The sequence below is a fragment of the Artemia franciscana genome, chromosome 12, assembly GCF_032884065.1.
Source record: "Artemia franciscana chromosome 12, ASM3288406v1, whole genome shotgun sequence".
NCBI lineage: Eukaryota > Metazoa > Arthropoda > Branchiopoda > Anostraca > Artemiidae > Artemia > Artemia franciscana.
The window spans coordinates 17,693,191-17,716,300 of record NC_088874.1 but is presented as its reverse complement, the minus strand read 5'-3'; the positions used below and the strand labels follow the sequence as shown (position 1 = coordinate 17,716,300).

Here is a 23,110-nt window from a genome sequence, read left to right as displayed (position 1 = left end):
AGATTCATTGGTGCTTTACTGAAAACGAAATATATTACAAATATTTTGTACTTATTACTCTTGTACATATTAAAGCATTTAAATACACTAAAATTAATTCCTGAAGCCATGAGCTTTCAGGAATGAACATCATAATATATCCATTGCTCAGTTTAATTTGATTACTTCTTCCCAAGATTGTTCAAGATACACAGTTTTCACTACAAACATGACTTCAGCCACTGTCCCCTTTTCTCTAACTATGAAAGTCTAAGGCCTACTGTGCAAATGGTGCTTTACTGAAAAATAATATTGTTGTAAATATTTTGTCTTGTACCTATTACTACATAGAAAATAAAGATCACAGTAAAATAACATCTTGACCTGAAGGAGGGGGATATCAAACCAGAAACCATAGTTGTTTGACATTTGAACAGGTTAAGGGGTGAAGTTTTGAAATGGTTGAGATTGGGAAGGAGCGTGTTCTCTAGTGTTGGACTCGAGAGGCTTAGTGCTGCCATGAGTTGTTTAGAGGAATAGTACCAGTAAATATGCTGCAGTTAAAATCGCAACATTAAAAATCTATTTTATTCATAAATTGTTATTTTCAGTTTATAAATTATCGTTAAAAAATTATTATTAATATTATACCGTATAACTTAGTACGGTTTAACACATTTTCAACATGCCCTCTCCGCCAGTCTTTCTGTAATTCCTTTATCCTTAATACCTTATTTGAATTTTTAAATGGTGCACGTCTAGAATAAATAATTACGCTCAATTTCTTAACATGCATATACAACATCATAGTACAATGTTATCTCTCTATATCTTCCAGTTTCCAGCAATTGTAAAAAAAAAAATATCCATTTTACTTATTCTTTAGAACAAGTAAAAATACAAAATCAGGGTTGCAGTAGTAGCTGGAAAGCAGTGAAGAGTGAAAACCGGCTCAAAATAACCAAAATTTGATCGCGGTTTTTTAAATAGGCTACATTGTTTAGTGACAAATCTTTCGCATGCTACTATCTTGAAAATATTAATTTTCATTGGGATTCAACTCAGCATTAATTAATAACTACAGGAAGAACTTCGAATCCCTGACCCCTTGAGGGTTCCGAAGAGCTTGGGACCCCTAAAAAATAACATCCAAGTGAAATAAAATGAAATAGTTCATCTTTGTTTAGAACCCTCGACTAGTTTTATATACTCGCACCTTCACAGGAAATGAAAACTATTTTCTATTGTTAGCACTGATCCATCTCTCTTTTTAATCCCAAGAAAGATCGTTATTGATGTTTCAGCATTTATTTTTTATATATAGTATTTATTTCGAAAAATGTTTATATTTATTATGTTCTATCTAATACCACTAGCATAAAAAATCTGCATTTGGTATATACGACTACAACCTTGCAGGGCCACATCCCTTAAATAAACTCACATCCGTTGCAGGGCCAGGAATTTGGTTCTGGCGACGAAATTGCAAAAAAAAACATCTCCCTATCAGTTGAAAGAAGAAGAAAATAGGGCTGCATTTCGATAATTTTTAGCATTAACAACTGAACAAAGTTTTTTGCTGTCATTTTAATTTCTGCGCCACAACCATTGAAAATATTCTTTTAAAGCATTTGAAAGAATAACACAATATTAGAATCCATGGATTCTAATATAAAACATTTAATTTTCAAACATGTCGTCGATAAACTTATTTAGTGTTTCATCAAATTCTTCAGCTTCAATCTGCTTGTACGACTCGGCGTTAAACAAGGCGTTTGAAAATATTGATCCGCTGCGAAAGCATCCTCCTGGTGTGCACCGAAAATTGAATGGACAACAATGTACTCGGTCGCTACAGCAAGTTGCCTTGAAAAGAAGAGAAAATAGTAAGTTCTATGTTTTACATTCTCATTTTTTGTAGAGCATCTGCATTAAATTACTATGGATTCTCGAAAATAACAGTTACCGTATAAACTTAAATTCGCTTCAATCAGCTGTAGAAAAAGTGCGGTAGAATAAAAATGTTTTAATATTATTATTATTTATTAATGCATAAATGTAACATCCTTTGCCTCCACTAGAGGTTCTCAATTACATTATTATAAGCCGTTTTAGTAAAAAAAAGACAAGATATCCTGCAGAACACAAAAACAGGTGGTATCAGATTAAGCTCCGAAGTCTAGGTCAACAATATAGATTTCGTAGACGACATAGCAGTGGAAATGCATGGCAACAAGCGACTCTACTGTGTCCATGAAATACAGCAATCAAGATGTTGAATAAGTTGTCCAGTTTAAATATCTGGGAAGCATCATTGAGAAAACTGGCTCGACAATGAAAAATGTACTCACCAGTATAGGACAAGCAAATGCCACCTTTAGTAAACTACGCCAAGTATGGAGCCAAGTATCTTAGGAATTTCCTCTGAGTCTAAGGTTATGTCTTTTTAACAGAAATATTATGTCGATACTACTTTACGCCAATACAACTTAAACATGACACCCGAATCGAGAAAAAGAGTCCTAACTTTAGAAATTTCGTATCTCCTCAGAATATTGATCACTCGATGGTCACAGAAAACGAGAATCTATGAAATGAGAGAACAACCTCCAGTAACTGACATAATCAGAGTTTGACGGAGAATGTATTTGGGAGACTCCCTTCGCATGGAAAACCATAGACTCCCAAAAATGTCTTTGGATTGAACCCTCCGCTTTTAAAGACTCTTTTATATAGGTTTTTTGTTTTGTTAATTAAAAGAGGGCCTTTCCGAAGCCAAGAGCGGGGGGTTAGGGGGGTGGCAGCCCCCCACAACAAAAAACTGTACAAGAGTCTTTAAAAGCGGGGGATTTGGGGGGCGGCTGCCCCCCAACTGCCTCTCCTAATTCCTGTATGTTTTAAGGTTCGACTTTGGGACGCAGCCTCTTTAACTCTTTAAGAAAACGAAGTTTTTTTCATATTATTTCTGTACGTTTTTCTACAATCCATGGTGGATGTAATTTAATAATAATTTTCCATGTTTATTTTCTCGCTTTCTGTATCAATAAATTCAAACTGACGAAATTATCTAATTTTGATAATTTTAATAGTTTAGCAGCTTAATTAAAAATTTAGCAGCTAGTGGTTTTTACCCACCCGCCTCGGTTTATGGGCCAAGCGCGCTTCCGCTGCGCCAAGCTGCTGTTATGCTTGTTATCAAACAAGTTATTACAATAGAAAATTTCACCAACGGCTTCAATTAGGAAATCAATTTAAATGGTTCTTTTAACATGCTTCCATCAAGCCTTACCCCCGCTTCAGTATAAATTCTTGTGAACATTCCAGTATGTAATTCTGATCACATGTTTCCATGTTTATTTTCTCCCTTTCTGTATCAATAAATTCAAACTGACAAAATTACCTAATTTTACAAATTTTAAAAAGTTAGCAGCTAGCGGTTTCGATCCACCGACCTCTAGGTTATGCGCCCAGCACGCTTCCGCTGCGCCAAGCTGCTGTTAGTGTAAGAATTTTTCAAACAAGTGATGTTATTACAAGAGAAATTTTACCTTCAATGGGGAAATGGGTTTTTCTAAGCTAGAAAATCGGGGGGTTAAGATTTTCCGACGAAACTTTCCAGGAAATTTACTCGGAGAATTCCGCGTCGAATGAGTCTTCGTACACCCAGATCCGATGTCGGCTGTGACCTGTAGGCGACGAAAAAAAAAGGAGAACATGAACAATAAGTGGCTATGCGTGGTTTCTGGAAAACAGGTAAGGAGTTATCGGATCGAGCTGAAATTTCGCGGATAAGCTCCTGGGCCCTAGGGGACCTTAACTTGTAAATTTCAGCCCGATCAGACAAAGTTAAAGGGGGGGTGGGGTTGGGTGGTCGAAACTTTCGGCCAGATTTCCCCATGAAGGAAAAGTCGGAGGGGGATGAAATTTGGCAGGTTTCTTAGTTGGAGCTCGGGCTACGAAATGCATCCCTCCCCATCCCTCTGCGACCACTGGAACCGAAGATCGCTTAAAATTGTCGTGGTTCACCTCTTTAAAGAGGCACGAGTGTGCCTCCTTGATTATCAGGTTAGAAATTTTGACAAAAATGTACAACTGCAAACTTCTAAAAAGTAAAAATATCGCAAGTCCCCAAGCCCAGCTTCCAAAGGCAGTTGAACTTCAGCCGTTTTGATAATATAGAAGTTTGAAAGCGTCACATAATGTGCTCTTTTGGCTAAAAACTTAAATATTCCCCAAACGTTAACTAGTAACATTCTGAAGTTTAACTGAAATATTCTACCCTGAAGGTGAAGTATAGGTTTGATTTCAGTTATTCAGTTCAAAAATAATGGATAAAAATAATTTAAACTATTATTGCAGATTACTGAGGGGAAAGGGTATTGAAAAAATGAATAGGAAAGCTCGTTCTCTGGAATAGACAAAAATAAAGGATCAAGCGTGTTCTGTGGTTTTCCCACACTCCACCTTTTTTTTGAATTCTCATCTGATGTAGGAAAGAAAGAAACAATGAAGAGCTATGGGGCTGATAAGGGCAAAGCCTGTATGTCTCCTAAATGTAAAGATATTAAATTCTGTCCCAAGAGCTGAGTGGCTTTCTTGAGAAACTAACTAATGTAATGATTTTTGGGTTGACTTTTTAGCAAAGGTCAGCTAAAGCAGCTGAAAAAAGGTAATGGGCTGAATAGCACAGAAGAATTCTAATCTGTCTCTTTGAACGTTTTGTCTTATTCTCTCTTATTGTCTTATCTTATCTCTTATCCTTACTGAGTCGTAATAATCAAGAGCCCTTGCCTCCAGAAAGCATGTGCTCTATTGAATGTTGCCCCGAGTATCAGGCTTAATATGAACACTGAAAATTTTCGACCTTTAGATGGCAAAGCTCAAAAAAGATTATAAATAGTGGGTCTCAATCAGTCAATATAAGCAAGGATTTTGTGAACAATTCAATCTTCGATACAAAATTAACGCCAAAGATTCACGTGACACGTACAATAGCTTGAAAATCAAATTCAGGCACCCTGGAAGCTTGACTTACTTTGCCTTAAGTCTCCTGCCGGGCACTGCTCGGCGTAGAGAGTGACGTCTGCCTCCTCCACCCACTTCGGTCCATGGCGAGTATTTGCTCTTCGCCCTGTCTGATGTTTGCCATCGCCAAGAACTCGGACAGGCTGTCGGACCAACGTTTGTTCTGTCGGCCGCGAGGTTGCTTCCTACCAACTTTGATAGGGTCGAAGTCATAGATCATCTTTGCGGGTAGATGTGGTGGCATTCGAAGCAGATGCCCGAACCATCGTAAGGTTCGCACGTTTCTTCGTTAGGCCGCGAGGTCGCTTCCAACCAACTTTGATAGGGTCGAAGTCATAGATCATCTTTGCGGTTAGATCTGGTGGCATTCGAAGCAGATGCCCGAACCATCGTAAGGTTCGCTCGGCTGCTTGAGTCGAAAACCAAGACTGCTTTGTGAGCTGCAGAAGCTTTTCATTGCTGACGAAGTCGGACCATCGTAGGCCCTCAATCCTCCTCAGGCTCTTTGCATGAAATACGTCTATTTTCTTGAAGGTTGCAGCTGATGCTTGCCATGTGTCAGCTTCGTAAAGCATCACAGAGCCGACTAGAGCGTTGAAGATCTGCAGTTTCGTTGTGCGACCGATATTTGGTTTTCGCCAGAGGTGACGATTCAGTCTACCCATGACAGAAGACGCTTTAGATAATCTTGCCTGCAGCTCGGGGAGAAGTGAGCCATTTGAAGAAATTACGGAGCCCAGGTAGATGAAGTCTTTAACAACCTCGATGCTAGTGGTGCTGTCCAGGCTAACTGGAGAGTTAACAGCAGGAGAAGACGGGTCTATGGCCATAATTTTAGTTTTGTTCCAGTTTATATGCAGTTCTACTTTGGCAGCCTCTTCTCGCAGAATTCGGAGCGCTTCCAGCAGCTGCTCCATGGAGTCCGCCAGAATGGCCAAGTCATCGGCAAAATCGACATCTGTGATGGTATGATCTCCGAATTCGAGCCCAAAGCTGGGACCTGAAGTGGTTTTTGTCATAACGTAATCTATGATGACATTGAAGAGCTCTGGGGCCACTGCACATCCTTGGTGCACCCCTGTCGTGATTCGAAAGAACGGGCTGCGCCGACCATTTACTTGTACACAGGTGTCCGTCCCATGGTGCAGCGCCTTGAGAAGTCTGCAATATTTCTCGGGTGGACCAGTCAACTCTAGAATCCGCCAAAGAGCTTTTCGATTGACTGAGTCAAATGCAGCACGGAAGTCAACGAAGGCAATAAATGCTTTCTGTCGGAACTCTGTGGCCTTCTCTACTATTTGTCGAATCGTGAAAATCTGCTCGATGGTTGAACGATCCGACATAAAACCAGCTTGCTCCGGTCGCCGGATTTTTCGAATGATGCTCCGACATCGATCCAGCAGGACCATTGAAAACAGTTTGCCAGGGACTGACAGTAGGGTTATTCCCCGGTAGTTGGAGCAGTCGCTTCTCGAGCCTTTTCTCTTCCATAAGGGGATGATGACACCCTTCCGCCAATCCTCAGGAATTATCTCTGTTTACCAGATTGTAGAGAACAGGGTGTGTAGAAACAGGAGCATTGCAGGACCTCCATATTTTAGCAGCTCTGAGTTTAAGCCACAGATACCAGCAGCTTTATTATTCTTGAGTCTTTTTACTGCATGTCCAATTTCTGAGGGGCTGAAAGGCTCATCTGGAGGAACATCTGTTCCAGGTCTTTGACTGCAAGTTTGGCAGGTCTATCATTAGGAGGCGCAGACGGACCAGTATTGTTGAGGAGCGAACAGAAGTGGTCCTTCCACCGCTCAAGACAAGAACCTTCGTCAGAGAGAAGTGCACCATCCCTGGACAGGACGGGACCCAAGGTGGGAGTTTTATTTTCAGTGAGGTCTTGGAGATGCTTGAACAGGCTGCCCATGTCTTTCTTTTTTGCAGCTAGCTCAATTTCATCGGCTTTCCTTGCAACAAACTGGGTTCTATCCCGGTGAATGAGTCTGTTCCGCACTCCATTGAGCCTCCGATATGTGGTCATGTCCCCAAGAAGTCTTGCCTTCCGTCTTTGCTCTATGACTTGCAGTGTTTCATTAGTTAGCCACGATTTCTTTGGATAACTCCTCTTGCCAAGCACTAGTTGTGCTGTTTCACTGGTCTGCAATTTAAAATGCTTCCAGAGATCTTCGCTGCTATTAAGTGAGCCAAGGGCCTCGGAGCGATTCGATATCTCGATACTGTACTTCTGGCGAGTATCTGGTTCCTTTAGTTTCCCAATATCTGCAGCGATGGGTTTTCTTTTCGATCGTTGTGCATGGAGGCGAAGCCGAAGATTGGCGCACAAAAGCCTATTGTGTGCGTTTCCAAGCTCTGCTGATCTGGAAGCCCTGGAAACATTATAGCTATTTAAAAAGGACAACAGGTAAATGCCTTTTTTGTACCCTATAACAGAAAAAGAGAAAAAGAAATGTTAAATTCAGAACTCTGTGGTGACACACTGATCTGTTCTCGGCCTGGTCATAGAATTGAATAAACCTCGAATAATCCAAAGGTTATCAAATAATCAAACAACGAGCATGATGAAACCGGGAGGAGCTGTGGGTCCATGAACTTTGGATATAGATCCCAATTGCAGATGTTAAGGTGCAGGTAGTATTCTGTAAGCATCAGCTCTCGACGCATAATTTAATGGTGTAAAATAACTATGGAAGCTCATCAAAGGAAACGGGATAACATCTTAGACTTAGCTGAACTCTTTAAGAAACCTTTGTCATAGGAGGAGTTAACAAAAGGGTTCAAGTCGATATCATATGGTTCTAATACCCACCAAATTTACGATAGTTCATTTAGATCATCCCACTTGCTCAACAAATGATTTTCTACTACTACTAACAACTCACTACAGCACCAAGCCACCTTGGGCTAGCAATGCTTCGGACGTACTTCTTCCATCCGAATCTGCCCAAAGCATCCCTTTTTACACCATCCAAAGAAGTCCTAATTTCTCTTAAGTCTTTCCTTACCATCTCCTCTCACACCTTTCCGGGCCAACCTGATATTAATCCCTAGATGATTGGCTGAATTATAGCCTCATTAAAGCCTTAAAAAGTGGGATACCGCATTTTTCGTACAGCTAAATATTTAAAATTCGTCAGTCAGACAATTGCACAAAATAATCCGTGGACACTTCCTCTAGAACACATCCGATGAATTTTGCTCCATCTTTTGGAGCATCCATGTTTCAGAACCATACATGTGGCCACTATCGTCACCGTAACTTTTAAAATTCAAATCCTGGTTCGCAGGCATACACAACTTCAAAAAACGCTTCAAAATTTTGTTTATGTATATTTTTGTTATATTTTTTAAGTTGGACAAAAATTCGATGTGGTTTAGAATCCCCTAATGCTGCTTCTATCCAACTTTTCTCCCCAATTTTACAACGGCCACACAGTCAAGAAAGCACATAGCGTCACTTCTCTTCTTACTAGGATCTTCATCATTGCAATAGAAATCGATGACATTGCCCTTTCTTAACACATTCCAAACAAAGCATGAGAAGGTATAATATTTTTTGAAGTGATTGTGATATGTTTAATGTTTACTGATGCAATGGAAGTAAACAATCAAAACTTTAAAAGAATTTGTGCCCATTTCGCAAGTCGGAAAATAATAAAATAGTTGTTTCTTCAAAAAGACCTCAGTATGTTATCTTTTAATCAGTTAGCAACAATTGGACATTCTTTAACCGATTCTACTCTTAAAGATAACAAGGAATTGATCTTGAAATTTTCAAGTTTTTTTTTAAATTCTCTTTTGTGAAAACATATTTTTTTTTATTCTCAGCTGTAGAACTATGAAAAGGAAATTTGTAAAAGGAAAAATCCGAAACAAGAAGGTGTAAATGACAAGAATATCAATACTAGTTGCAGACTTTAAACCAAATTCTCGAAGTTGTAAAAGAAAATCGTAATAAATTAGACATTATCAACGATCAATTAGGAACTCTTACTACAAGAGCCAATAATCTGGATAAAGAACATTCACTTCTTAAAAATAAGATGGTTAATAGTGAATTGAAATTTGGAAAAATTGAAAATGATACATCCTGCCTCAAATTGCAATTAAAAACTTGTACCGATGAAATAATAAAGTTAAAAAGAAAAAATGAAGATTCAATTAGTCAGATTGTGAAATTGAAAGTCGCCAAATTAGAAAATAATGTCATCATATGGAATGTAGTTTGCGAGATAACGCTAAAGCTTTATTATCAGAAGTTGTACGTCATGGATTAGAATTGTCTCACATAAATTTTTCAATTTCCCTTTTTTTTACCTGTGTGTCTGAACGTGTGTTTGCCTGTCCCTTCGTGTGTTTGCATATCTGTGTCTCTAACTTAGAGTGTGTTTTCGTCTCTCTCTCTCTCTCTGTGCCGGGGTCTCCAAGCGTCTGTTTGCCTGTTTCTGCGTCTGTTTGAATGTGTGTGTGTGTGTCTGAAATTGTGCGTTATGGTCCCTCTCTCTCTGTGCCTGGATGTCTGAGCGTCAGTTTGCCTCTCTCTGTGTCTGTTTACACGTCTCTGTTCCTGACTTTTGTATTTGTGTGTGTTTTATGTCTTTTTCTCTATAACTGTGTGTCTGAGCTTCTGTTTTCCTGTCTGTGCATCTGTTTGTATGCATATGTGTCTGACTTTGTGTGTTTGTGTTTATTTCTCTCTCTCTCTCTCTCTCTCTCTCTCTCTCTCTCTCTCTCTGTCTCTCTCTCTCTCACTCTATCTCTGTCTCTGTCCCTGTTTGTCTGAGCGTCTATTTGCATGTCTCTGCGTCTGTTTGCATGCCTCTGTATCCGACTTTATGTGTTTGTGTTTGTTTTTCTCTCTCTCTTTGCCTGTCTATCTGAGTGTCTGTTTGCCTGTCTCTAAATCTGTTTCCATGCCTTTGTGTTTAACTTTGTGTTGTTTTCTCTTTCTCTGTACCTTTGTCTCTGAGTGTCCGTTTGCCTTTCTCTGTATATCGTTGCATAACTGTGTGTCTGACTTTGAGTGTTTGTGCTTGTTTTTTTTTTATCTCTCTCTCTCTGCCTGTGTGTCTGAGCGTCTGTTTGCCTGTCTCTGCTTCTGTTTACATGTCTGTGTGTTTCAGTTTTGTGTTTGTGTGTCTGTGTGCTTTTGTCTTTCTCTTTTTCTGTACCTCTGTGTCTGAGCGTCTCTTTGCCAGTCTATGGGTCAGTTTGCATGCCTGTGTGTCGGACTTTGTGTGTTTTTGGATGTTTTTGTCTCTCCATATCTCTGTACCTTTTGTGTTTGTGGGCTTTTTTGGGGTTTTCACTCTCTGTGCCTGTGTGCCTGAGCGTCTGTTTGCCTGTCTCTACGTCTTATTACATTCCTGTCTGTCTGACCTTGTGTTTTTTTGTTTTTCTCTCCCTCCGTGTCTGTGTGTGTTAGAGCGTCTGCTTGTCTGGCTCTACGTCTGTTTGCATGGCTGTTTGTCTGACTTTGTGTGTTTGTGTTTTTTTCTATCTCTCTATGTATATTCCTATGCGTCTGTGTGCCTCTCTCTGTGTTTGTTTGCATGCCTGTGCTTCTGACTTACTTTAAACAAGAGCTAAGAGCTCATATGGCACTTGTGACGAGGTCGGAAGAGCCGAGAGCTCATATGGTACGAGGTCGGAAGAGCCAAGAGCTCATTTGGACGAGGTCGGAAGAGCCGAGAGCTCATATGGTACGAGGTCGGAAGAGCCAAGAGCCAAGAGCTCATTTGGCACTTGTGAGAAGGTCAGAACCTAAAGTTAAACTTTATAGCACAAGATCCTTCTAAATATCAAATTTCATTAAGATCTGGTCACCCTTTCGTAAGTTACAAATACCTCAATTTTCAAAATTACCTCCCCCCTCCCAATTCCACCAAAGAGAGCAGATCCGGTCCAGTTATGTCAGTCACGTATCTTAGACAGGTTTCTATTCTTCCCATCCAGTTTCATCCTGATCTCACCGCTTTAAGTATTTTCTAAGATTTCCGGTCCCCCCAACTGCCCCCCCCCCCAATTACGTTTGATCCGGTTGAGATTTAAAATAAGATATCAGAGTTACGAGGTCCTTCTAAATATGAAGTTTCATGAAGATCCGATCACTCCTTCGTAAGTTAAAAATACGTTATTTGTCTTATTTTTCAGAATTACCCCCCCCCCCCCGCAATTGAGCGGATCCGTTCCAATTATGTAAATTACGTATGCAAGACTTTTGCTTATTTTTCCAACCAAGTTTCATCCCAATCCCTCCAATCTAAGCGTTTCCCATCATTTTAGGTCTCCCCACCCCAAACTTCCCCCAATGTCACCAGATCCGGTCAGGATTTAAAATAAGAGCTTTGAGCCACGATATCCTTCTAAAAATCAAATTTCATGGAGATCCAACCACCCGTTCGTAAGTTAAAAATACCTCATTTTTTCTAATTTTTCAGAATTAACCCCCCCCCCCCCCCCAACTACCCAAAAGAGAGCGGATCCGTTCCGTTTATGTCAATCATCTATCTAGGACTTGTGTTTATTTTTCCCACCATGTTTCATCCCGATCCCTCCACTCTAAGTGTTTTCCAAGTTTTAGGTTCCCCCTCCCAACTCCCCGCCCCCATCACAAGATCTGGTCGGGATTTAAAATAAGAGCTCTAAGACACGATATCCTTCTAAACATCAAATTTCATTGAGATCCGATCACCCGTTCGCAAGTTGAAAATACCTCATTTTTCTAATTTTTAAGACTTACTCCCCCCCCCCAACTACCCCAAAGAGAACAAATAAGTTCCGATTATGTCAATCATGTATCTAGGACTTGCGCTTATTTTTCCCATCAAGTTTCATCCCGATCCCTCTACTCTAAGTGTTTTCCAAGATTTTAGGTTTCCCCCCTCCAACTCCCCCCAATGTCATCAGACCCAGTCGGGATTTAAAATAAGAGCTCTGAGACACAATATCATTCCAAACATCAAATTTCATTAAGATCCAATCACCCGCTCATAAGTTAAAAATACTTCATTTTTTCTATTTTTCCGAATTAACCGGCCCCTACTCCCCCCCCCCCCCAGATGGTCAAATCGGGAAAACGACTATTTATAATTTAATCTGGTCCGGTCCCTGATACGCTTGCCAAATTTCATCGTCCTAGCTTACCTGGAAGTGCCTAAAGTAGCAAAACCGGGACTTTAGGTTTTCCCCCTCCGACTCCCCCCAATGTCATCAGATCCGGTCGGGATTTAAAATAAAAGCTCTAAGACACAATATCATTCCAAACATGAAATTTCATTAAGATCCAAATACCCGCTGATAAGTTAAAAATACTTCATTTTTTCTATTTTTTGCGAATTAACCGGGCCCCCACTCCCCCCCAGATGGTCAAATTGGGAAAACGACTATTTCTAACTTAATCTGGTGCGGTCCCTGATACGCTTGCCAAATTTCATCGTCCTGGCTTACCTGGAAGTGCCTAAAGTAGCAAAACCGGGACAGACCGACAGACAGACAGACAGACCGACAGAATTGGCGACTGCTATATGTCACTTGGTTAATACCAAGTGCCATAAAAATTCTAAGTCAATAAAAATTCCAAAAAATCCTAAGTCCTTTTGGAAGAAATTCCAAGTCCAAGATTCGCCTCAAGTTGTGTAGCTCTTTAACCAGCCGAATGCGGTTTTTATCCCCCCACATGCGGCTAGTAGGGAGGGATGTTTTTAAGACTAATAATCATATATTGTAAACAAACACATACAATTCAATGGCATTCCAAATGCATTAAACCTATTGCTTAGAATGTAGTTTTAAGAACATAATATCATTGACTTTTTAGTTCGGCTGACCAACGCATCATTCTTTTACTGTAGGATATCTCATGTCTCACGTTTGATTCCTAATCCATAAAATAATTCATAAATTCGATGAAAACTTCTTAGAGGCTAAAACTGGGTCGATGATATCGTTAGAAATGAAAAACATGTCACTATCTAAGCCACAATGGAAGAAAAGTTTAGTGCTTATTGTCGTGGTTGGACGTATTAATGTGATGCTATTCATTTCATTTAATTGGTAATTCATTAGGTTATATGTAAGGATTTTTGTCGATGTATTTCTAAGAACAATATATTAGTCTCGACTTGTTAGTTCAATGGACTAGCACGTCATTCATTCATCCTTAAGAGTTCTTAGTTCTAATCCTACACCAGTAACACATTTCTGAAATCATTCGAAAATGCTTAGCGAGCATCTTAGATCATTACGCAATTGTTTTGTAATAGAATCAAGAAAGGTAGAACCACCTTACCCGCGTTTGTTCAGAATTCATTGTTCCTCAAAAGCGCCTTAGGAAATCACCATTATCAGGTTTGTTCATATTTCTTTGGTCTTCCAGTACAATATTAGAATTGCCTTGTCTGGGTTTGTTTAGAGTTTGTTGCTCCTCTAAGTACCTCCTCGAGGAACGACTCTTATCCCTACAACAAAATGATACATGACACCCGTAAAATTCATTACGGGAGGAGTCTCGTTATCATTGCGGAACTAACTTTCAAGGCCAGGGAAAATCAGTTACGTTAGAGTTCAATGATCCTCAATATTACCTTAGGGCTGTATCATTGCACAACTAACACTCAAAACCAAACGAATCAGTTAAGTATGAGTTCATTCATCCTCAAGAGTGCCTTAGGGAGTGACCTTTACAAGGACATCATTGATCATCAAGAGTGCCTAAGGGGATGACCTTGACAAACGAGAGACTACTGAATTTCTATTAAAGGGGTATACGACATTCGGTATTAATTATATCATATGTACTTGCATACCAAACAAGAGGATCGTTTTCTTACAAATTTGAACACAGTTATCACAGTTATGGAAATAGCGTATTCTGGCGTAGACACAAAATATAAAGCTTCGATCTTCTCCTAAGGTAAAAATCTACCGAAGATACAAGTACTTATTTCCTCACTCCACTTACTTGCTGTTTTTAGTTAGGTAAGATTTACTTTTCTTTCCTCTCCTCCTTTTTGCAAACCGTAAACGTGGAAACTTCAAAAAATATCATAGTGATTCGCAGTGATTTCGCAGCTGTTTTTTAATAAAAACAGCGAAAAGTGTCATTCCCAATTGTACTCGCCCAAAATCTAGCAGATGTGAATTTAGATTTTATTATTTCAGAACTTTTAATGTTCATACAATTTGCTCCATCTCCTCAAGATGAGTACAACCTTCTGAGGGATGGAATTTGCCTAGACTCCTTATCCTGATTTTTGTATTCATTTTTTTCTATTTGAGAGCGAATAGTCTCAGCTCTTTAGTTATGGTGGATAAAATAAATGTTCAATTCCTTTAGGCAAAGAAAATACCGTACATGAAATAATGGACAACAGGAAAATGGGTAGTCTATTCCAGGACAGCATGTATACCCATCTGGACACTGGTATGCTCCTCCCGGACATATAACAGAAGATGCGGTTATTTCATTCGTCAACAAATTTGAGTCGTCCTAAAAGCAAAAATGACTTAGGTTAAACTAGGAATTCAATTGAAATAAGTAAAGTATAGATAAATGAGTATTTAAGGCTTAAGGCTTATGTGTAATATGCGGTTTTTCAAAAGCCTAAAGCTGTAGTTTGAACCGTTCGGACAAGGTGCTTGATTAGGCTTAATAGATCAAGAAACTTCTATTCACTGAGCAATATTTCTGTATTATTTAAGCATTTTCTAAGAAAATGATTTAAACCTGCTAAAAAGAAAACGGAAATTTCCCTGTTTTTGCATCTTTCCAGCGTATTTTTGAATCTAAGATAGAGAAAGTTTCTCTCTCTCTGTGCTCTCTTCTTTGGAGTCCTATGGAAGCGTTGGTCGACAATAAAAGGTTTGACCGATGGAGAATGTCTAGCGTCTCTAACTTTCATAAAGTTTATGTGTAAAATGTTTGTGTATTTATGTGTTTAAAGTTTATGTGTAAAGTATAAAATGTTTATCTATACATATAATAAAGTTAGAACAATAAATACCACACGGAAATACTCGAAATAAGGGTTGACACCCAGTGGAAAAAATCACTAGATTCCTGAACAAGTCACTAAATCAGCACATAAATCACTAGATTGTTGACTAAAAATCAATAGAATTATAATACTTTTTATCATTGTAATTAATAATTGTTTTGTCTCTGTACCTTGTTCTATACTGGCGTTCCTACAGGAAAGGGGTAAAATTTCCCCCCTAAATGTGGAAAAATACATTTAGAATCATGTTTTGGTATTTTCAAGCCAAAATTACCCTTGAAATTTAGAAAAATGCGTTTTCGCATCTTTAGCCAGAGAATAGGGCAAAATCCTTGTTTCCTTCAAGTATTTTCCCTAATTGGTACCCTTGGCTTGTACCCTGACCACTGAAAACTAGTTATCTGGAATCTAATCGAAATATTTGCGTTTTATTTTTCATTTTTTTTCCTTGTCGATTCAAACCCCAAGTTTTTTCCCTATATTCTTTTTACTCTCGTTTAGCTAGTATAATTACCTGGACACCAAACACAATTTTGAAAATGGCCTTTTAAATTTTCCTGGGAAAACATTTGTGCCACCCTTCACAAATTTTGATAAACATCGGTCTTGTTGCTTCTTTAATAAAAAAAGAGGTTCTTTTTAATTATACTGAACATACCCACAAGTTAATTTACGTTAATCCTAATGCAATATGCTAAAAAAGTAGTGACGCCTCCATGGTTTTAAGGGGCTTGATAGGGGGTAAACTATTAAAGCTACTAGTCACTCAAGGGGCTATTACACACAACTGGGCAATACTATAGCACACGTGTATAGTACACCTACGTGAAAGGAGTTTGCGTTTTATGTCATAGGGAGTGCTTTCTAAGCGATGCAGGTCTTATTTAACTAATAGTTTTTTTTTGAAAACCTACGAGACCCAAGGCTTCATTACATCATAATTTCCTTTGGTGTAATTATTAAAACCTTCAGGCCCCCGCCACATCATAATCTAAATTGAAAAAAAACTTCAGGGGGCGCCTCCTCCGTAAAGGTAGAGTCAAACATCATCCCAATATTTTCATGCTTATTCGTGTTTTAATGCTAGCAAACTTGCAGCCATTTACTATATGGAGAACCGTTAAAGAGACTTTTGATTTTAATACCCAAAAAAATTTGCGAGTCGAAAAAAGGGGGGTTTCACATTCAAGGTTTCGACAGAACTAAGGAGAATTTACTTTACCAATCCATTTGAGAATGATTTAAGTGATGAGTATTTAAGTGAGGTTCATCCTTCAATCAGTCTTTCACTAGCTATTGAAGAGTGAACTCCTATAACCGGATTGCTTTTTCAATTTAAAAGAATTAAATTTGATATTGTTTTGGACTTTTCTATTGCGTAATTTGATGCAAGTGTAGACTTCTACGTGCGTATTATAACATTTATTATGGCGGTTACTCAAGAAAAGTTTAATGAAGGAATTAAACGGCTTCAGGCGTCAATGGATAAAATATTAGCAGAGTAGAAAAGTTTTTCTGTTTCAATAATTCCCCTTCAAAACGAAGTTCGACAAACATCAGCAGAAAATGCTAATCTACGAGATGAATCAAGAAAGCTTCGAAATGATCTAGAACAAGAAAAATTGCGGAATAACGATTTGGAGAGTAGGCGTTTGGGAATTGAAGTGAGAGAATGGAGATTAAATTTGAATATTCAAGGTCTGCATGCTGAAAGCATAATCATTATTCTTTGAACAATTTATTCTTTGAAACATCCTACATGACCCTATTTGAATTGACAATGCAATCCCTAGATCGAGATTCACAGTTATTTGAAAATGGTATAATCAAAGAAATACTTGCAAAAACTCATGGTATCATTGTATTGGATTTGTCCGGCACTCAAGATATGACTATTGTCCGAACAGGCACAGTACGTTTAAAGTTTCCTTTTGCCTCAAATTAAAAATCTCTTGAGAAAAGTGAAAAATCTATTATTCAAAATTGGAAGTCAGTGCAAGATTTATCAACCAAAAGCTGTGGTTTTCATGCAGTATTATATTTTATTTCGATGTCGCGGTATACTGGAAGTGAATTTCTCAGCATTTATGGTGACAATCCTCGATTGAATGACCTTCTAGTCGAAAATACTCTTTCCTACCTGTGTAATATAAATTTCAGTGCCTTAAGAGTAAAATACTTTTAAAATGTTTGTAGTTTGTCTATTAATAAAACTTGTACGCACAAAACTCTGTGTACTTTAGATTTCTTCTTCGACGTATTCCATCGGAAACGATTAATGGCGGAAGCTCGTCAGGATTCAACTTTTATTCATCTTGGCATGCAAAGTCAGGGTCATATTTTCTACAATATAAATGCAACTTTATTTTTATTAGAACTCTTGGTAAAGTAAATAATACTATTCTGATTCATATTATAAACCTCAAGTGTTCCGATTTGCTTATTTGAAGCAATATCACGCACAAAATTCACGTATGAGGAATCACTTTGTGTAACAACCAAATAAATGTCAGCAGGTTTATAACCAAAGTAGCCAGTATCTTCACAACGAAATCAAAAAAAATTCTCTTATCATTCCAACAATTGAAATGTAAACCAGGGTCTTCTTCCAAAAGAAATTTTAAACCACGACGATACCAGTCTCTTAAAAATAAACTGAAGTCACGTTTAACATTTTTTGCAATCATGCCGGGGTAAGTATTTTCCCAGTGATCATATTTGTCATTATGACAATTTGAGCATATGAAACCTCTAGCATGAGAGTCATAATCTCTTCAAGACATGAATTACAGTGTTTAATTTGCATTGCGTATCCTCTACGCAATTTACATGGGTTGTATAATCTAAACTTTTCATTATAGTCATCAACAAAAGTGCAATTCTCACGGGATTACCAGCTGCTCAATATATACAAGCATAATAGACATACGTAAAATATATTCGATGTTAGCTGTCTCACTTCCAAAACAAAACTGACACAGGAAACTGAATGTCTTCTAGGAAGAGAAGTGACGTCACAAAACCTGTTTAGACAGGATTTTTTTTATTCATTTCTTGTTGCCTTGCAAAATGGCCATCTAGGTATTGCCCAAAACCAAAATTACAATATCATTTTGTTTCGTTTCAATGAATATGTCTATAAATTGAGTAAATGCATCTTGGCCACGATGTAAAGGTTTCATACAATAGTCCAAAGACGGAGACTTATTTCTCATTATATCTTTAAGCTTTCTTTGAGAAGACATTTTCCTTTGAAGATATAACTCTAGAAAATCATCATCTAGAATCAAGCATTTTTCCAAAGTAAGTAGATTCCGTATGATTTTTTGGTTTCTCAAATCCAGTCATTTTAGTCCTAACACTCTCACCACCGACCATACACTAACAATAGATCTCACTAGTAGTAAACTTACTTTTTTTATAGATTGATCCAGATCATTGTATTCAATATATTTCGCTAACGCATTTAATATGTCTTGTAATCTTCGTATATGCATTATATTCACCTTTACTGCAAAGCATGAGCTGTCCTTCCGACTTGAACTTGCTTGATGATATAACATATTATGCAAGCATCTCGTCTTATTCCAGGGTGAGCCCGCAACCCCTTGTAATTTCTACTGCAGCATTAGGACCTCGAGGTTTAATTTCGCCATTGTTAGCACCTTCAATATCCAAAAGAGTAAAACCATCCATTACTAGAGAATAATATCATTGACAAATAAGGATAAGAATAATAATAATATAGATAACTTGAACTGTTATACTTTATTTTTCAATACTGAAGCAAAGTCAGGCAAAATTGCGTGGCCGTCAACTCCAATTACGAAACATGCACCTGCGTCTCTTAAAAAAAGTTCCCTTTTATATAACGACCGCACCTGCGTCTCGAAAAAAAATTCCCTATTATATAACGACCACGATAATCCTGAAATAAGGAATCTGTGGTCCTCGTAGGTTTTTTAAAAATAAACTATTACGTAATTAATACCTGCATCGTTTAGAAAACATTACATATGACGTAACCAGCAAATCCCTATTACGTGGGTGTACTATACAAGTGCGCTATAGTATTGTCCAGGTGTGCGTAATAACATGTTGAGGGACTAGTGGCTCTAATAGTTTGCCCCCTATCTGTCCCCTTAAAACCATAGAGGCATCACTACTAAAATCTGAGGAAAATATGGTACTTCAGTTTATGTAATGATATAACCTGTCCTTTATATTTGCACGTTAGGAATGGTGACGGGGTAAAGTAACCTAGCTTACTTAACATTACCCCTACCCCCCTAGCCTGCAAATATATAGCCCAAGTTATACAAGTCCAATGCATTCTGTCACTTGTTATTTGTCTTTGTCGCTCTGAAACTGTTTTTCATAGATTGTATATTATCTTTATTATCCACAGCATACTTTCATCCTTATACCTATCCTCAGGGCCTGCGTGGGTCAAGTTAAATCTAAAGGTATAACTTGGAATCTTTCAATTATGATATACAAAAAGGCTATCTCAGATTTTTGATGGAACTATTCTTGAGGAAGAAGGGACGTGGGAGAGGGACTAGTATCCGTCCAATCTTTTTCGTCAAATAAAAGAGACACTAGAATTTTAAAGTTCAGTACAAATGAGCCCTCCCCGATCTTCTAGGATCGTTGGTTCTATACGATTGATCCTGGGAAAATATGAATTAACACACATCCAGGACTTTTCTTCAGGCAAATAATACGAAATTTAACACTTTTGCGGAGAGGGGCTCGAAGCCTCTGCAATATGATTCTACGATACACCGAATCTAACATTTTGATTTAAATTAAAATGCTTTGACCTTTAGTGGTTGTTTCCTTCCTATTTCGAAATTCAGGCAAATTTTCGCAGTTTCGTAGCCTTTTATGGGTAAAACTAAGCTTAATTAATCTTATCCATTCGGAATCATCATAACAAGTCAATGATATAACGATTAATATCAAAATCCCGTTTCTAGAGTTTCGGTTACTAGTGAGCCATGTAGCTCCATTCTAATAGTTCGTTACCACAAACCGTTTGACATATTAGCACATAAATCCGAAACCTCAAGAATAGGGCGTTATCTGCGTTTATTAGATGTTTCAATCATAAATAAGAAAATTTTGAGAATTATTGGAGTTTCAATTAGATATTAGAAGTAAAGATTAAAATCATTAGACACATCCCAGAGTAGACACCCCCCGTGCTCCCAACCGACTTCTATCATCAAACTACACTCGATTTAATCTATCTAGTTATATGACAAATCCTATTATAGAAAGCACTAAGTCCTATTTCCTTTTTCAATGATTTCTTTTTCTTTTTACATTTAGTAAATTGTATTTAATGTATACCTACCTCCTTATTTTTCGATGACTTCATTTCACTTCTATTTGCAGATGTAGAGGACACTGGCAGATGCAGGTGAGGCGGGGGGGGGGCAGTCCACCTAAGATCTATGCTGGCACCCTCTTTCCCTGTTTTTTTTTTCTTTTTTTACTCTTTTTCAGAATAAATCTGTCAGTTTGGTCAATTATTGTCGCCTTTGTCACACTGAACCCCCCCCCAGATTTTGCTCATTGGCACGCTTGTCACATTGAGCCTCCCCCAAGATTTTACTCTTGATCCGCTCCTGGTAGAGGGTGGATTCATATCCACCTTTCACTCTGTTTTCAAGGGTTTTAACAGAATAAAATCTAATTTAGAAGTGATGGATTACAGAGAAAAAACCCATAAATATGAAGACAATAATTCGACCCGAGCAAATATTGTAAAATAGGAGATATAGAACATTTTTGCAATTTTGCGATTAACTAGGTTCGCCTATTATCTTGATGATAACGCTCTGGAATCTATATCTGATATGAAAATATGGTGAGAAATTGGAAGTTTCAAAGGCAGTATATTTGCAAAATGTTAATTTGGAATATATTAGGAACTGTAGTGAATCACTATTTAACGTTTTCTTTTATTAATTAGCATCTTGTATGATTTATTGGATTGAGTCATGAATCTACGCTCTATATCGAGAAAAATCACTAGATTTAGGAAAAAATCACTAGTGTTCGAACAAAAATCACTATAAATCACGCTAAAAGCAAATCACTAGGCAACACGAAAAATCACTAGAAATAGCGATAAATCACTAGAGGCGGCAACCCTGCTCAGAACTGAACTAAAGTAATCTTAACTGGTAATTTATGTTCATTAAAATTAGGATATAGACACCCAGACACACGACAGGAACTGTCCTACTTTAATCCTCCCAATTTAACGTTTTACCTTTCCATTTAAATCTATGTTCTCCCACTCCCTTTGCCTTGTTCCTTAAGACAAAGTCCATCAAATTGATCCATATAAATGGAGATAGAACACGACCCTGCTTAATTCCTGATTTAATATAAAATTAGTTGCTAACCTTATTTCCTACCTTAGCCGCAGCAGTACATAGCACAAATCGCTTTAATGTATTTTACTGGTATACCATATAAGGATAAGACCTTTGCTAGCGCTCTTCTATCAACAGAATCGAAATCTTGCTTATAATCGATAAAACTGAGGACCAAAGGTGTTTCACAACGATGGGACTTTTCAATTATTAACCTAAGTGTGAAAAGTTGGTCAACGCATCCTCTACCTTTTCTAAAACCGCACTGTTCTTCCCTTGAAACTTTGTCTACAGCATTTCTCAGTCTAAAAAGTATCATATTTCTAAGTAATTTGCTACCTACGGAGACCAGACTAATGCCTCCAAAATTACGACATGCACTCTTGTCATCTTTCTTATACAGTGGTTTAATTAAGGTTTTCCTAAAATAATTAGGTACGTCCCCTTTTTCAAAAATCATATCCATAATCTTCAGTAGCTTATTTCTAACCTCAGAGCCACCATATTTAAGAAACTCATTTATCACACTATCAGCACCTAGAGTCTTATTATTTTTTAATGAAGTGGATTTCTACAGGACGGATAACCTCGTTATCAATTTATCTTTTTACTAACGATACCTGTGACTTTAATTTTAAATCGCTAGTAAATAAATATTTTGTTGAGAGAGACAGAAAAATAATTTTTACATACCTTTGCTACAACACATGTGGAAACAGCAAATAACAAAATAAAAAAATGTCCTTTCATTTTCCAAATCTGAACACTGACTAATGGTTTCATTAAAAGCGGTTGTTTTGTTTGCTCCGGAAAAACAAACAAAACTTCACAGATATAGCGTTTGCATTCAAAACTGAGTGAGGCGTGGCTTAAATTTGTCTTTCCTAAAAACCTATTCAAATAAGTTATGCGTTCAAACGAAGTCCATCAGATATTGTGCAGATAGGAACGATTTTCGGGAATTAGATTCTGGACAGATTTATTATTTTTTTTCCATGCCTGCATTCACGAGGGATCGACGTAATTCTCATCTTATGATCCTACAAAAACTTTTGGTGCAACACAGTAGAATGTGCAAAATAAGGGACGTCTGAGCTTAAAGCTTGCGTTTTAGACGCAAGCTTTTGCGTGAGACGAACTTTTATAATATAGATTTTAAAAAAATATAATAATTTATAGTGACACTCAATTCTTCGACGGTAAAACAAAACCAATAGGTGGATCAAAATAACAAAAATTTAGAGGGTTGTATATCAGATGATATTTTATTTCAGGGGGCTAGTCATAAACAAAAGAGCAAATTCTAAGGCCCAAATACTAAGAATGTTCCTAGGAGGGGAGTTCTTCTATTCAATCTTAGGAGGAGTTGGTCCCTTATCTTGCTTCCTATAACTACATAAGCCTAAGGAGGCTATACCAAAAATGTTTATTATAGCTTACCTATCATCACGTTAATACTAATAAGGTGAATAAAATTCTATAAGTTACGACAAAAGTACGTATCTGAAAAATTTAAATGATGCTCTAGAGAAAAAAGCTTTTTGATTGACAGGATTCGGTAAAACGCCAACAGGAGACGGAACCGGTTGAAAATACCAACGTTGAAAGAACGGAGATTCCATCTCATGTGCAAATTAGGACAGTCGCTCCTCGCTAGTGCAAAACACAGTACGTTGTTGCCTCCTCCTATTGCCCCCAAAACCAATA

The 23,110-nt window shown here is 37.8% G+C and overlaps 1 protein-coding gene across 1 annotated transcript; it reads right to left on the bottom strand.

The window, feature by feature from the left end:
* Window positions 1-14: 14 nt before the first annotated feature.
* On the bottom strand, window positions 15-22,256 carry LOC136033784 (progranulin-like). Its single transcript, XM_065714686.1, has 3 exons — window positions 22,097-22,256; window positions 14,369-14,503; window positions 15-1,845 (listed from the first exon to the last, which is right to left on the bottom strand). Exons 1-3 carry the CDS (start codon window positions 22,184-22,186, stop codon window positions 1,660-1,662), a joined length of 411 nt encoding a protein of 136 aa, XP_065570758.1. The 5' UTR covers window positions 22,187-22,256; the 3' UTR covers window positions 15-1,659.
* Between the last annotated feature and the right edge of the window lie 854 nt (window positions 22,257-23,110).

What these genes read in the sequence shown, in the direction of transcription:
- LOC136033784 (XM_065714686.1), bottom strand. Translation starts at nt 22,186, where the DNA reads ATGAAACCATTAGTCAGTGTTCAGATTTGGAAAATGAAAGGACATTTT. An exon ending in CCACATGTGTTGTAGCAAAG is followed by an intron (nt 14,504 to 22,096) that starts GTATGTAAAAAT and finishes TTTTGCTTTTAG; the next exon opens with GACGACTCAAATTTGTTGAC. An exon ending in CCTGTTGTCCATTATTTCAT is followed by an intron (nt 1,846 to 14,368) that starts GTACGGTATTTT and finishes CTTCTTTTCAAG; the next exon opens with GCAACTTGCTGTAGCGACCG.